The sequence below is a fragment of the Neopelma chrysocephalum genome, unplaced genomic scaffold, assembly GCF_003984885.1.
Source record: "Neopelma chrysocephalum unplaced genomic scaffold, ASM398488v2 Primary Assembly neopelma1_26, whole genome shotgun sequence".
Lineage (NCBI taxonomy): Eukaryota > Metazoa > Chordata > Aves > Passeriformes > Pipridae > Neopelma > Neopelma chrysocephalum.
Genome location: NW_020897695.1, coordinates 13,917,601 through 13,934,404, shown reverse-complemented (window position 1 = coordinate 13,934,404; position 16,804 = coordinate 13,917,601). Strand labels below are relative to the sequence as shown.

Here is a 16,804-nt window from a genome sequence, read left to right as displayed (position 1 = left end):
TAATGTTTGATAAAGAATGGGGTCAAGACCAGAAACAACACAGAAGTAAAGCTCTGTGCCTGCTTCTTTAAGTCAGTCCCTTCCCTACTATAATATTAAAGACTCAAAACACCATGAAGCAATTTGTCATACATCTTTAATCATAATACAATAATGTAGTGTTTTTCCCTTTAATGAATACCCTCCATGTTGCCCTTTTTAATGAAAACTAAATACCTGCAAGAAAGTAAAATTACAGTGCATAAAAAACATGATGTAAATTTATCTTTCAGTGTGTTTGCACAACTACTTGCACATGGTCGGAAATACATTAACAAATTTTAGAGAATTGCAGCTGTTCGCTAGACATAAGCTCCATCTAATTCACATCTGAATGTTACTCAAGGCAGTTAAGTTTCCTCCTACTGGAAACACCCAGTTACCAAATCATTCTCACGTAGGTACAACAACATTATGGCAGAAGTTTCAAAGTCTTAAAACAGCTCACTATGGCAGAGAACTGGATGTGCAGCAATTCATTTACATGGCATCCTGGTTTTGACCAGATGTCACAATCCACAGGAACTACATGCTACTTTGAAGCTAAATCTACACCAAAATTTTAGTTGTACCTGAAGTTTTTACTGATGTAAGAGGTCTGTGACCTCCTGAACACTTTAATCAATTCACAATGAGCAGCACCCCATAGGGAATAAGAAGTCACACTAAAGGATCCTCTTGTCCTAAATTTGCAAAAAGCAGCATCCACCATCAGTTTAAATGGAAGACGAATTTCAAAAAGACTGCCAGTGAATTACAAGCAGCTACCAATATCAAAACCAGATGCCTGCAAGTGTCTTCTGGTGGGGTTAAATTACTAAAATAATACAGCTTTTTGAGCAGACCAAACTTTAAACAGGCTGGATGTATTTTATTTTTCAAGCAGCACAAGAAAAATCAAATACATTACTTGTGTGTTCAATTATCAAGCAACAGTTTCTATGTTTAAAAACAGCATTCACGCCTTCACTTTTACAATTAAATACTGCCACATAAATTTCTCTGCTTAGTAATAATTTGTATGGAAATCAGAAGCTTGTTTAGGCAAAATATTATATTTAATTACAAAGGTGCTTAAAACAGATGTACAAGGTCAAACAAGTGCAATGTACTAGAACACTGACCTAAAAAGTCTAATTACATTGTGACATTTGAGGAAACTGGTGTCAGATGTGCACAGGAATCAAGGTTATGACATGAAAATGATTGATAAAAGATGCTGAACTCTTTAGTCAAATGAAATATTAGGTCAGCAATACTTGAATCTCAGGGGGCTTTGGGGACTTACATCTCATACCTATGCTCAATAGGCAGTTCCTCAAATGCTGGCACATACAAAAAGCTGAAGTTGATGCCTTTGATGACAGAAAGTTGAGGTGTGCTATTGCATTACCTGTAAGTCAGTGTGTGCTGCATGTTGACAGCCAGAAATACCTTTGCAACTTCAAATCACAACAGAGCTGTAACAATACCTTCACAGTTGACCGATTTAAAGGCACTATCACCAATTCACTTAAGACTCATTGTTTCTTACAGCGCAGAAATGCATGTCAGGGTCTTTGAAATGGAAGTCAACTGCCTAAATCTTTCTGAATAATTAATAATGCCTGCACTGGAAATTTTAAAACAGAGGAGAGGAAAATAGCTTGCATTTGCATTGGATTTAACTAAAGATGTTACAAACATTAAATTAAGAAGAGAACTACATGAGAACTAGATGAACCTCAGTGGCTGCATGCCTTTCTACAGCCCAAAAGTAAGCTTAAGCAAATATCAAAGAGCAAACATAGATATTAATGAAGACGACTAATTATGAAGATCACTTCATCTCCACTCACTCCATGAGTCTTAATCGCTGTACAAGTTTAAATCCAAGATCAGTTTGCTAGCAGGATGCCAGTTCTTAAAAAGATTGAAAATTAATACAAGTTTTTTATTCTGTCATTTGTAAAGAAAGGAAAATACTCTTAATTAGATCAAAAGTTTGGCTCCACAACAGAGACAGCTGGGACAGTGAGAATAAGACTGCAGAGAAAGATCCGTCCTTGCCCATAAGAGAAATACTGTGAAGTATCGTGACAGAGTTGCTGTACAAAGCAGCAAGGAGCTATGCGTCAGCTTAGCACTCCAGATGCCACCTCATTCTGCCTTTCCTCAGACTAATCCACCACAAAACAAACAAATGAACAAAAGTCAGCTTTCTAGTATTCCTAGGCCAGCAAGGGAGTCTGTCAGAGTAAGGGAAATGCTGAGAGCTAATACATCTGCCATATAAATTTGGAACATAGGAGAATTCTACAGAGAAAACGCATGTGAGGAGGTGACAAAAACAAGGATATTGAAAAGGGATCCTTAAAGGTCCTGTTTCTACACCTTGTAAATACCAACCACTTGCCTGGCTTCTAGAACTCACCATCCTGAGCCCCTAAGCCTAAATCTACCTAGTGTGCCTTAAGTTGCTGAAGTTAAGTTTTATAGGTGCTTAAGTACTTTATGAACCTTTCTGCAGTCTTCATTACAGCACAAACCCTGACCATTTAAATCCCAGACAGCAGACAATACATTAGTCATTTCACAAAAGCAAGGGATTATTTTTGGTTATTTTCTTATCTGCATGCTGAATCAGAAAGGTCTAGACTCACCACGAATCAAGACAGTTCTAGTCTTACTTCACTGCATATAAAGTAATACCTAGTCTTTGAAAAGATACAAATGTCTATTACAGAGTTGTGGAATAAAACAGAAAAGAGCATCAGAAGTGTTAGAAGATATACAAATACACACAGAGACTAGAAGCAATAGATACATCTTACTTCTTGTGTCAGAAGCAGTAGATTAATAGAGCTTTAGGGGCCTTTTTTGCCCTTCTCAAATCAAACTACTCAAACTAGCTGTATACTTTCAGGCTTTCCACAGTCATTCTACCTAATTTGTCCTGGAAAAAAAATTAATGCAGGCTTTAAACCAGATCCTGCATTTTCAAATCACTGTTTGATGCAAAAAAACTGGAAACCATGTTGCTGGATGGTGACAGCGTGATGCAAATGTAGCTTTTCTATTAGCTTTACAAATGCACATAAGAAATTAGAACATAATTTCTTAAAACCCATTACATTCAAGCCTTCTTGTTTATCTCTTGTACAGCTGCTGCATTTCATTTGAGGAATAGGAGAAATAACCATGACTAGAAATCTTGGCCCCAGAAAGGAACATGGCTAAATGCTGACAAGATACCAGTGAGGCAATAAACTAAGAGCCTTTTGGTAAAGAAAAGTTGGAACACTTGATAATGTAATGTAGAAAATGTTAACAGCTACCATGTGGGGATGTCAGAAGGCATACAGAGGCACACACATTGCAAGAAAACAGGAAATAATCTCCCTTGGAATCAAGACGTAGGAAGTGCAATACGCTTGCATACAGAAGACAGCCCATGCATGTCACATAGGAAATACAGAATTGTGCCACATCTTTTCAAACAAATTTCTTCCCACAAGGATACGAACTGAGACAGTTTAGTTACTCTCTCAATTCTAGTGTTACTCTCCTTATGAAAAAAGTAGTTATCCAAATGGATCGTTCCCTGAGTCGACACAGAAAATCGATATAGCTGATTTTCATTTGGAAGAATCTTCATCACTTTAGTATGGGGGGAAAAAAAAGCCACACAGAGTTTGCTACTGTTCTAGTTCTGGGTGGGTTTAGTACTTTGTATTCTTATGTATCAAACTACATTGATGTTGTAATTACATCCTAATAGAGCAAGACCTCAAAACTTTCTGAGATCCATTCCCAATTTGGGAGAAATGTTTTGTAATACTTTCCCTGAAGAGATCTCTCCAGCTGGAATCCCATTCGTGTCCCAGGGTAAAAACACAGCAAAAACATATGCAAAGTTGTGACATGAAAAAAAAATACTGATTTTGCAACTGTCACATAAATTTGGAGACACAAAGAGAGCCAGAGACAGATTAATTCAAACAGTGCTACAGTGTACATGGATACAGAGGATAAAGGAAAAAAAACCCTTGTCAGCCACAGTCTTACTCTGCACCTTGTTTAGTTTGCAGGTGAAAGCGAGAAAGTTCCACCTGGCTTGGAACCCTTTAAGGGTTGCAGAGATTCTCTCAAATCCAACCTGAAAGAGGAATCAGTATTTATATTCTGCTTATTTCTAACAAGAATTCACAAACATTTGGCTATCTGGATTGAAAAATATAACTAGTTTACATAAATATTTTCAACATCCAAGAAAATGTACAAATCTAAAGTCAAACACATTTGGCTTGCAACAAGCCCTGTTTACTAATGTTTTTATAAAGGCTCAGTTTTAAAGAGAAGTAGTCATTTTAAATATAACCAATATACTGCAAATGCACCCCATTGTACGGAGACACTCACCATTCTTCTATACTTCTAGTGAAACTGAATAATAACATTCCACACCTGCTTGCAAGCAACATATTTTGGTCCTGGGTAGTTAATCTCCAATCCTACATTTTGGAGCAGTCTTTTTACAGCTCAGAGAAAGCATTGCACCTGAAATAGTCAGCAGCATTATGAAAAACCAGCACTTAGTCACCGAGGCTTTGGGGTGACTGCGTGAAAGTGGAAAACCAGGATGACATGGCTGATTTCGCGCTTGTGAAGGCTCCTCCAACAGACTGACCTGCAATACAAACCAAAGATCCATAGTGAAGTGTTATCATTACTGAGGTATTACAAAGGAATATTAAAACAAAATTTAAAATCACACAATTGGTTGTCCAATTTGGGATTTAAAATCCAATTCCAGAATCTGTGTCAGAAAACATTCAAAGAACTTGAACACAGTAGCTCACCAGAAATGGCCTATGATGTCCTTTGCCCAGGAAGGCTTGCTAGACTTTGGGCCAAAAGGCATTCCTTGCCAGAGTGTATAACAGCAAAAAGAGAAGACAGACTCCAATGGCAAAAAGAGGAAGTTAAACAATTTTTGGCAAAGCTGTTGCCAAACAACTATCAAACCCTTTAATGGGTGGACTCTCATTATCTCGCACTGCAAGATGACAATATGATGTCAAATCCCTGATGTCAAAGCCTCTGTTGAAATGCAACAAATGCTTTCCCAGAAAATTACAGACAGCTGCAAAATCTGCAGAAACTGACACATGGACTATTTCTGATCTCACCCAGCTCTGGACAGTTCCAGTCGAAGTAATATAAAAATTGAGAATAAAAATTGAGAATAATTTAATACAGAAGGTGGTATGGTCTAAGGATTTCCAGATTACATGAAACCTCTTCCCTGAACATCTCTTCCCATATTCATCTCCAGGCCACAACGAATGTACACTAATTTCTTGTCTAGCTGCTTCTCTTTTCACTATTACACAATATATGGGGCCTCAATCAGCAGCTCTATCCTTCAAAATGTTGCTCCGGTTTGTGTGTATGTTATAAAGTACACTTGGATTAAACTAAAATATAACTGAGAAACAGGATGCTTCTTCAAAAGAGATACGGCTTAGATGCAAGCTGATTTTAAATACATTTCTTACCTACAGCTCTTCCTGTTTGTACAACATTTCGGCTGGTGGAAACCATCACATTTCCAATCTTCTTTCCACGTTCACTGTTTTGCACAGAGCTAATCAAGAGAGATACTGAAGACTGTTAGTTCACTGACGTCTTATTACTCCCAGGTGTAATTATAACACATAATTAAAGTATGTATCACTACACACAGATTTATATAGCATACATATATATAGTTCATATATATGATCAAGCCCATAGTTCCTGCATGCATCTTATCGACAGATCAGTTAGGAAAGCTTCTCAGAGGAAGAAAAGATGCTGTCAAAACATTCAATGGTTCACTCGTATAAGGCACACTTTAAACCTTTCATAGAATCACAGATGCAATTAGGCTGGAAAAAGCCTCTGAGATTATCAAGTCCAACCTATGACCAAACACCACCGTGTCAACTAGACCATGGCACTAAGTGCCACATCCAGTCCCTCCTTAAACACCTCCACGGACTGGGACAACATCAGCTCCCTGGGCATCCATTCCAGTGTCTAATTACCCTTTCCTAAATGTTTACCAAGATGCATTATGTTCTAAATTACAAAGACAGATTTGCAGTTTTGAGAAGTTTTAGCCCCAATATATAACCTTTAAACAAAACTGTGTTACTGATCAGCCTTTTCTTTCTAAAGAGAGTCTACTTTGTATCTTTCTCTAAGATGAAATTTTTGATCAAGGACAGTTTACACTCATGCTTTTGTTAAAGAAATGCAAAAAAAATGACAGACATCAGCATCATTTGGAAAGAAAAGCACAAAAGCAATCAGTTCTACTGCACCAAGTACGATCACTTGAAAATAATCTGATCGTTTTAAATTGTGACTTTCAAGCCCACATTTCAGGCTTTGCAAACCCATTAATGTGAAACTTAAAAACACATCATGCCACATTCTTTTCCCACTTCCAGAATCTTCAGTGTGGATGGAAAAAGCAGAAAGAATAGAATACACCAAAACCAAGTTTAGGCTCAGTTTGCAAAAGCAAGTAATTTTGATCAGTATCTGATAGCAAAGTCCCACCTGGAGAACAAAAGCACTGTTGTAAAAATACGTATTACTAGAAGTACACTATGAACTACTGGTCTCACCCTACCCAGAAGAGTTAGTAACTCGCCTTTCAAACACAAAAATAGGGCAACATTAGAGACACCTACACATCTTTCAAATTAAGTCTTTCTACAAGGATTATCCTTTAATAAAAAGAGCTGCTATCAGCATGCACCTTCTTGAAGGCAATTACCTTGAGATTAATCTTGACTCATTTGCATTCTCAATCGCCATCGCGGAAATTTAATCTGTCACTGGTCAGCAAAAGCAACAGAAAGATTCAGCGAGCTGAAGTCTGAACCTTTTTATTCCTCGAGCTGTTCTCTGTTAGCATGTGGTTTAGGTCTACCCACAGTGTACTGAAATTAATGTTTCCACAGCTGAGGCAGGCACAGAGTCAGCAGCGTGTATGTACTGCTGATTTACAGGCATCTTAAGGAACCAATCTCTAAATGTTTTATGGTCAACACAGCTAAGTGAGAAAACAATCCGTTTTGCTTGGTGCATAAACCCAAGACTGAATTCTGGCTTCAGTTAGAGAAGAACAGCCATGGCAATAACAAGCACCAGTGAGTTTTAGACTTGAATACTACAGAAGCTGAGACCAATGTAAAGTTCAGCTAAGTCTTGTGCAATAAGGAATTATGCAAAACTCATTTTAAACTTGTAAACCGAAGAACTTGAACGACATCTCAGTATGCATACAGTGAACTTTGAGAGTTTTAGAACAATGCTGTATTAAAAACCAGTTAATTAAAAAAAAAAGCTGGTGTCTCCTAATAATGTCAATGTACAGAAAATCACTGATAGAAGTTTTAGGAGCTTAAGCTTTAGCTTACAGATTAAAAATAAATATACAAAAGCCTTATAATTGCAACACAAAAAAATCAAGGCTCTAATATGTAAAGTCCAACATAAAATATTGCATTAGCTTTTTTTATTATTATTTATTTCAGGCAAGTGTTTCATCTTTAGATGTGGTGATGTTTTGCAAGAGAATGTTGTGTACAGTTTCATGGACATGGCCAATTTGAATCATTATCTTCCTTAGTTCATCATAGCAACAGTTACGCAGTTTATTAGTATTTGACCACACTTTTAAAAAATACAAATCAAAGTACTTTATACTTACTGTGACAATCTTAACTTAACATCTGATACGGAGTACTGTCCCTGGAATGGGTGGCTAGAAGAAGAGGAAAAACCCGAGAAAACATTAAATATTTATTTTTTTCATGATGAATCTGTATCACATAGTTATTAGCTGTCCTCCTATCTGTGCCTCACCAAAAAAAGTTTTAAAAATATTTTGCAGATTTACTACTCTATCACTTCACAGAAGGCTGGGTTCCAGTGACAACTCAAACATAGATTTCTTATGAACTACCTATAAGGTGCCTTCTATTTACAGACCAGATATTAACAATCTTTTCAACACTAAGGCAAAAGCACCTCCCTTCAGCAACACAGAGCAAATAAAAAGCATCCCTTAAGTAGAACAAAAGAGCTTTGTAGGTCTAAAGAAAAACCTTTTTCAGACTACAGCAGCTGACAAACTAAAAGCAAACAAAATTCCCAGCAGTACAGTAGTAACCCACACTAAACAAAACCCATGCACAGCCAACAGTGCTACCAAGCCTTGCACGGCCTAATCTTTCAGTGAAAATACACATAAACCAGTCTAAAGTATGGAAGATGCAACAGAAAACAGCCAGCTCCCCTCCACACCCAGCAGAGACAACCCTGGACACAGCTACTCCCTGTACACCTGGAAGCAATTAATAAAAAGGAGAACCATCTGAGGACAATTCCTGAGGAATGACAAATTTCTATAGCTGGGGACAGCCAACAATCAATTTGAACAAGTTTCACTTCTCCTGACTCTGGATATAATTTTCTTCATAAAAAGAATTAGAGTAAATGCTAAAAAGTTTCCTTACCTGGAATTTACTTCTGCAAGAGCCGGATGCTTGTTGCTATTCCATACTCTGTAGTTGTGGGTATTTTTCCAGGCTGCTACAAATGTTGTTCCGAAGTCTGACAAAGTTTTTTCATTGTCTGATAAATTAAAATAAAGATGAAAATTTGCAGAAATTCATTAGAGATGTAATTACAAGACAAATTATTTTCTTGTAAAGAATAATTTTATTTTTCCAAGCTCTTATCAAGTCAAAGACAATTAGAACTCCAGTTCTAAGAACTGGGCACTTCAAAAGTGTTTTATTTTTATTCCAGGACAAGAGGGGAAAAAAAAAAGCTTAAAAAATAGTTTTCTTATTTTTAGTTCATTTATAAAGCTCTATGTAAGGAGCTCTACTGGCAAAAAAAAGTCATCCAAACATATGTCTGTCAGAATGGCCACATAGTAACCAAGAACAAAAACTCCATTTGCTTTGTTCTTGGTCAGATACACTGGGCTTTGCTGTACTATGTTATAACTCATTCAAATTTAGTAACCCACAAATCTATTCCAAAACTACAGGAGGAACTACTGTGGAATAAACTTATCATAACAACGACCTTTTAAAACACTGAAGAGTATAGGAAATAATTTTAGAGCCAGACAGTGAAATAGTTCCCAGAAAACCTAGATATTTCATATCAACCTTAAAGTATTAATGGTGTCAGACTAAGAACTTGGCAGCTTCCAGATTTTAAAATCAAGTTCTCAATCGCATGTTTTCTCAAAAATACCACTGAACAAAAATCTGAATTTGTTAATTGGTGTGATCAGAGAAAAATCTGATAAGAATGAAGTTAACGTGGTGAGTTCTGGGCAAGCTAAATATTTTCCACAAATAAAACACTGATTCTTTTACTTATATTTGCACAAAAGGCTGGAACATAGAGAATTCCCTCTGAGCTAAAGCAAAAAATGTTGAGCTCCAATAAACACAAGCTTATAAAGCCTGTAGATGAACCTTTTCACTTATGTGAATCTCTACTTAGGACCATGGCAAGAAGGGAAAAAGGCTGCAACAGTCTACTAAAACTTCCTGAAGACAGCCACTTAACTTCGTGTCTCCTTGAATCCAATTAGTTTCCTAAAATTAACTCCAGGTTGCAATACAGTCAAGTTCCTAACAGTCTCATCATATATAGGGTTTCAGGAACTTCTACTTAGGAGGAAAACTTAATTAAATCAAGGAGAAGGAGACAGTCTAAGAAGAAAGTGTATGTAAGGCTGTGAAGTAAGAATTAGTAATAAGCTTGTCAAAGAATAACAAGGATAGCCAAGGGCAACTGAAAAAGCAGCCTAAAATGAAACTTTAGGCAGAGGGAGATCCAATGACAGGCCACACATTTACAGCATTTACAGCAACAGAGCAAACACTTAGTACATCCACCCCAATCTCCATCCATAAACAAGGTATCTGTTCTACCTGGTTGCAGCACAGCAGCAAGCAGTGCATGAAGATAAGCACTGAACTGAGCCCTGATCCACTCATCTCCTCCTTCCCATCCAGTGCCATCAAGGAAAACATCATCTCTGTTCTCAGTTACATGCTTCACTAAGTAATCTGAAAATCTTAGGTCAGCAGTTGTTGGGTTCAGGATCTTACGGAGTTCTGGATCATGGATTTGTACATGAGCATCTTCTATCTGTTTGAAACAATTCCAAGGGTAAACATTTATCTAAATAAAACTGCTTATACATACTTATATTGCTACCTAAATCTAAACCCTCATTCCCCCAACGCATCAAGAAGAAACAAATGCCAAGGGAACAATGAATTTACTGTTCTCAGAAAGTCAGATACTGCTCTGATATATTCAGAATCTGATCATTTCCTTGGCACAGAGTAAAAGCCGCTATTTGACAGGATTTGGCAGTGGAAGTTTGGTGTTCACATGTATTTCCCTAGAGGCCCTTTGATTGTCACCTCAATTTATTAAGTTGATTATCTATATGGAGCTACCTTAGGTTACTAAATGCTGATTACACAGTTGTGTCTATTTGCTAGAAGTGCCACAGATACTATTTTTTTAATTTTTATTTGTTATTTTTATTTATTTTTATTTTTTACTATTTTATTTAGATACTATTTTTTACCCTCTTGATTAAATCAGAAGGAAGTCAATATCAATATCTGCATCTGCTTCTGAGCTGCAAGCACTTATTTTGGAAGACCTTAATACAAAGCCATGAAAAAAACCCATGACACGAAAAATAAAACTACACCAGCAACAAAAGAAAATTTAACAAGTGCCCTGCAAATTCAAATTTTGGAATATATCTAGAAACACAGTTTATGTAACCCTATCCCTTCAAATCGTAGACATTTAATAAACTTCTGCATTTAAGAATTTATTTCATATGGAAGGAATTCAAAATTTGGGCATGCACATGAAGCTTTAAAGCTGTGTTTAAAATGCAACCCCTGCCTCCGCCCTGCCCCTCAGGTTCCAGAAGTGCAAATGCCAAGATCCATACTTCCACAATTGCGTCACTCAGATGTTTCTGCTGACGGAACAGGATATTGGTCGCTCCTGCAACAAAGCCGCGGACTGTGACATCTGACAGGAGATGATGTTGCTGCAGCGCCATGTATGGCAAACAGAGGTACCCCTAGAGTGACACACATATTTAGAGAATTAACATTAAAAAAATAATAGGCTATATTCCGAGTTTTTCCTAATAAGAGCCATCACATTTCACCCAGAAGGAACCTTAGTTATTACAGTTTCAGCCACAATTATCTGTTGTTTTGCTACACTGTATTTACAAAGCAAAGCCACCAGATAACACATGAATTAGATTTTTCAAGCGACTGTGTTGCCTTTCAGTCTCAGGACTGAAACTGAAATACAATGCAAAGGATGGGAATTGAGTGTGTTTATAAGGCAACAGAATAAGCAGCATAAGAACAATAATAAGTAACAAGAGTAAGGTCTCAGGTCAGTTCAGAGACAAGAAGTCAGTGGAGATAAGGATTCATCTCTCAAGTTCTGGTGGTTGTGAGGAACATAATGCAGGAAAGCTATAGACTGCTATCCACATTTTGTGGGTGGAGATTTCCAGACACCAGAGACAGCAATCAAGTTTTGATAAGCATATGCATGCCTGCTTTAAGAAGGAGAGGGACAGAAAGCAATATACTGTGCTTTTTAGCCACTTCATGGTTGTAAATTGATCTAGTATCCTACATGTCAACTAAAAATAAAAAACCAAACGTTTTGAGAAAAGACTTCGAATTAGTCATTGAGAGATCAGTCATCATCAAGAAGCAGATGTAGGTAATTTTCTTTTTAAATATTGGATCAATATACCCCTGAAGTCTAATTCCAGCTGTTCAACTGCATAAAGCACAAAGCAATTTATTCACTAGGGCTAATGGCACACTAGACAGAAACAAAGAGCACACACACTTTATCACACAGTATGTGGCAATTGGAAACATATGGAAGAAAGTAGCAAAACTATTCCCTTTTGTTATATTAGACACAGGGATGGCCTTCCAAATGACAAGCACTTATCAGCTGAAAACAAATAGCCTGTGTCAAAGGAACAAAAGTGCTTTGAGAGGAATCACCAACCTAAAATGGAAAATTTACAAAAAATACGTCTTAAGAAACTGGCAAAGGAAGGTTTAATTACTGTATGCTCAAGCAGCAATGTCTGGGAAATCTTTCCCTATTTAAACTATCAAGTGTCAGATTCCAAATGCACATTTGTAAGTACAACAACTTTTATTTCTGTGAACATGTTCCATTCTTTTTTAAAAGAGTGCAAGTGAAATGACTATTAAATCTTACAGAACTGGTACTGAAGAAACAAGCATCACAAGCTATTTTTCATTATGCTCAGGTGTACTTGGTTAATGTATTATGCCACCTGGCAAAATCTCCTCCCATTCAAATTTGTCAGATATATTAGTCTTTCTATGGCATGGCATAAAACAACCCTGAGAGCTCTAAAAGAGATGTTAACTTTCCAGTAAGTAGTTCAAACTGTAATTTTGAATCAGATTTTGCTGCTAACTCAGACATATAAAGCCTTTTCTGCTTTAATTACATTGGACAAACTCAAGTGAAAAGTGCCTTTGTGAAATGAAAGGTAAACATGTAGAAACTGCGAGCTTCCTTAAAATTATTCTCCATTTTATGAGCTTAGTAGCAAACAGAAGCTTGCACTTGTAGGCCCCCTTATCAATTACTTTATTCTCACTTTCCATCTAGTATTTTCAGTAGAACTAGACTAAACACAATTTACAGGCTATTGTTCTCATTAGACAGATCATAAGGACAAACACCAGACTGCAGATCTTTGTTGAAGCAGCATTTCTAATGGTGACATGAGGCAATACAGGGCAATGACATTTGAGCTGCTCACTTGGGCCCACATTATGCACCATTTCCAATAAAAGCTACTGTGAGAAGCTCAAACACAATCATCAAATACAAAGTTCTGCAAGGAAATGCAAATCAATCCCTCCAAAGGAAGAAAAAACACTTTGAACCACACCAGCTTGAGGAAACAAATCTGAATCGTCTATCTTCTGCTATGGGCACATGTGCATTACATTAAAAACAAAACAACAAAAACTATTATATCACTTCTTTTACTGACAAAACTATATTTAAAAGGGATGCATTTTCCCTGGTTTTTATGGGAAATCAGCCCTAGTAACCAGCCCTACTGCTCGTTATCTGAATACCTGGAGTTCAGTTAGACATCAGTGGAAGCTTAAAATTCAGCAGCTCAGCACCAGGCACAGAGAAATAGACCCAGACAAACAGGGCTGTCATGTACAGAAGGGAAGGGTGAAATTCTATCTTTTTTTTTGTATTTATATACATATTTTGTGCATTTATACACACATACACAATCAAAAATACCTATATAGATATAAATTAAAAGAGGAAAACATAGGCTTAGGTGTAAGCGAAGTTACAGCTTTCAGAGTCTTAGTTTAGATTAAGGTATCCAAACGCTTCTCAAGTGCTCTGGTCTTGCCCTCATATGGGTTAGATCAACAATTCTTCAGTATAAAACAAAACAGTAGTTACTGATACGCACAATTTATTAACCACAGTAGGGTTGCAGGTCACCACTACATAGAATTGCAAGAGTATTTAAGTATTCACATGAAAGAAAAGTGGAATGTGTATGTGCACAACCCTCCTGGACATGCACTCATGCTCTTCCATCTGCCTTGGAACACAGTCACCTGCCAGACACTGTACTCACATGTTTTGTAGTACCCCACTGTCCACCTGGAGTTCAGTAACCAAAATTATTACCCACTTCTGGAAAACAGATGTCCTTTTGAGTTACCAGGTACCACAAAGAACATACTTACTTTCGTAAAAATAGCCAGTGGCATCCCATACTGGTCCTCTTCCAGCCCAGATACCAGTCCCTGAACAAGCACTGTGTGTCCTGTGTTTGCCTGGGGCTGCACAGTGATGGGAAGGCCTTCTGAGCTCATGCCTTTGCTCAGAAGACTTTTGGCCTGTTCTGATGGTGGATTTTCACATTCACCTTCTTTCAAGCTGGACTCCTCCAAAATGCTGGGATCTAAGGTCTCCCAGTCGCTTTCAGAGGATGCTGGAGAAGCACGGGAAGGAACTTTCAAGCGCTGCACAGTACCATTGGAGGACTGAGCTCCATTGCAAGTCTTCTCTGACTGGGAGAAAGGCACATTTGCTTTTTGACCTTCCACTGAATTGTTTCCTGTCATCTGCCTGCCTCCCTTTCCCATTCCCAAGTTTGTATCTGAAGTATCAGCAGCAGACACAGAAACATACTCATCCAGCCGTGGTGTATTTTCCTGCAAGCCAGCATCCTCCGATATACTCTTTCTTGGTCTATAATGTGAACAGTCACTAAGACCATGTTCAATCATACCTGGAAAGTGACAGCACACATGAATATCAGCATCTCAGTAGAAATTTAAGTTACTTTTGTGGGGTGAAAAAAGAAAAAAAAGAAAAAAGTGTTCTTGTGTACACAGTGGAAATTCATGTATTTTAAAACACTACTTTGGGGAGGCAGGGGTGTGTTAAAAAAAACAAACCCCAAACACCACACTTTCTGTCCTAAAGAATCTGCCCCAATATTTTGCTTTGAGAAGACTGGTTAGAGGCTAAGAATTAGCAGAGTTAGGGGTTATGTTTGTTTGGTTTTTTAAAGAGTGCATGTAGAGAGAAGAGAGAAGTTTGTATTTTTGGTTTTTAAGGAACTCAGTAGGAATGTGTGACTTATTCAGGGTCACATCTATGTCATAGGCAATACAGAAAATCCAGTGGCTTCAACTAAGCTCAAGACCCAACTAAGTGAAAGTAGTAAGTATTAGGTGTGTACCAAGTACATGGACATGCATACAAGTCACTCATTTTTCAGGTAACATATCAACCTAACTTTATTATCACATAAGTTGATTTCCAAATGACGCAGTACAGCCAGTCTCAGTTATCACCAGAAAGCATATAAAAAGAAGTCCAAGCTTCTCTTCTTACCAGGAAAGAGTGACAGGACAGTCATCAGAGCTCCCACCAACCTATTTACAGGGGAAATATAAAACAGCACCTGGTGGCAGAAGGGAGGGGAATGGGAGGAAGAGAGAATGCAAGAGAGGAAATGGGAATTAGGGACGAGAGAAGGAGAAAAATAAAATTACTATGCACGACAAAGATAGAACATGCAAACTATTTAAGGCACTTTTTATGTTGTATTAGAAAGCCTACTTACTAACAGAACCTCTTAAATAGTTCAAAGTAAATGTTTAAATATGTCTATAGTATCCTTAAATTCTATAATATTTGTAATATATGTCATATATATATAGACATACACACACGTAACATATTTGACAGTGATGCAGATTTTTCTGTCAGTTTTTAAGATTTTTTTTTCCAAACTGATCCAGTTACTGAATGACTGACATAAAAAAGTTGTTCTTGGCACGCCACATAAATTCTTGCTCATTTGTAGTACATTAAAATGTCTGCTATAAATCAAAGAGGTTAAATAATCTCCATTCCAAACTCTGACAAAAACCTATGCAAAAACATCTCTTCTGAGGAGTTATATTAAGGATGTGTAGGTAAATGAAAACAGGATAAATGCTGCATGCATTTATTACAGGTATATTCTTATGTAACAAAAGAAGATTTTTTTGGAAACAGAAGACATGACTGATATTAACTTTGGTAAAGCACTTAAGGCATAACATGGGAAAACAGAATCTCCTTATTTTAATCAGAGAGACTGGGATTAGTAAATTAGTTAGGAATTCAAAAGAGGCTGTCAAAGGCTAGCAATGAAAGAAGAAACAGAAGCCAGACTGACTATTACTACTGAAATTCCTCCAAAACAGGCCTTCAGGGGGAAAGAAATGGGAAAAAACAAAACAAAAAAAACCTAAAAAAGCCACAAAACAACCCAAACCCAAAAATTCCCCACAAAAGTCAACTTGTTTAACAATGCCATTTTTACATTCTCAATCAGCACAATACTAGTAAAAAACCCATACATGAGCATTACGAGGAATCAAGAATGCAAAGGAATACAGAATGATCTAACTTGATGACTTTGCAGTCCAGTTTAATAGGTATATGATGAAATTAAAAGTGCAAGCTTGTGGACTGCGACTTAATAAGTGACTTCTGCTGTAAGCCAGGAATACACTTTAGAAGAGACTGGACAACACTCTGAGGCACATGGTGTGACTCTTGGGGATGGTCTTGTGCAGGGTCAGGAGTTGGACTCGATGATCCTTATGGTCCCTTCCAACTCGGCATATTCTGTGATTCTATGAATAATAACTCATGTTCCACTAGTATTTGCCAGTCTACAAGCTACTGAATTGATCGAACCAAGAGAAAGACCTACACAGTCCTAACATAGACCAAATTAATTGTAATGTACCTCAGCTAGAAACAGACTTGGTACATTATCTTAAACATATTAAAAAGAAAAATTGTACGAGATAGGTGAGTTCAAATTGCAACAACCACTGAAAAAGCATGGTGAGAAGAACAAGCAGCTCATCCGTGGGAAAGAGTTTTGGTTGACTCCAATTGGAATAAAGAAGTCTAACTTCTTTTAGGATGCTGCCTTATAATGTATGTATGAAAAATGCATGATATAATAGCAATGAACTACAACAGAAACCCTGTGATACTCCCACAGGTTTAGATT

General features: G+C 37.2%; 1 protein-coding gene across 1 annotated transcript in view; it reads right to left on the bottom strand.

Moving 5' to 3' along the window:
• Positions 1–118: 118 nt before the first annotated feature.
• Positions 119–16,804, bottom strand: part of AVL9 (AVL9 cell migration associated) — a 42,705-nt gene continuing 26,019 nt past the window's right edge. The window contains exons 9-16 of the mRNA XM_027675626.1: positions 15,121–15,190; positions 13,962–14,509; positions 11,093–11,227; positions 10,041–10,260; positions 8,598–8,715; positions 7,790–7,843; positions 5,580–5,668; positions 119–4,708 (exon numbers count right to left, since the gene is read on the bottom strand). Coding sequence (XP_027531427.1) covers positions 4,614–4,708; positions 5,580–5,668; positions 7,790–7,843; positions 8,598–8,715; positions 10,041–10,260; positions 11,093–11,227; positions 13,962–14,509; positions 15,121–15,190 — 1,329 coding nt within the window. The 3' untranslated portion in view covers positions 119–4,613. The remainder of the gene's footprint in view (positions 4,709–5,579; positions 5,669–7,789; positions 7,844–8,597; positions 8,716–10,040; positions 10,261–11,092; positions 11,228–13,961; positions 14,510–15,120; positions 15,191–16,804) is intronic.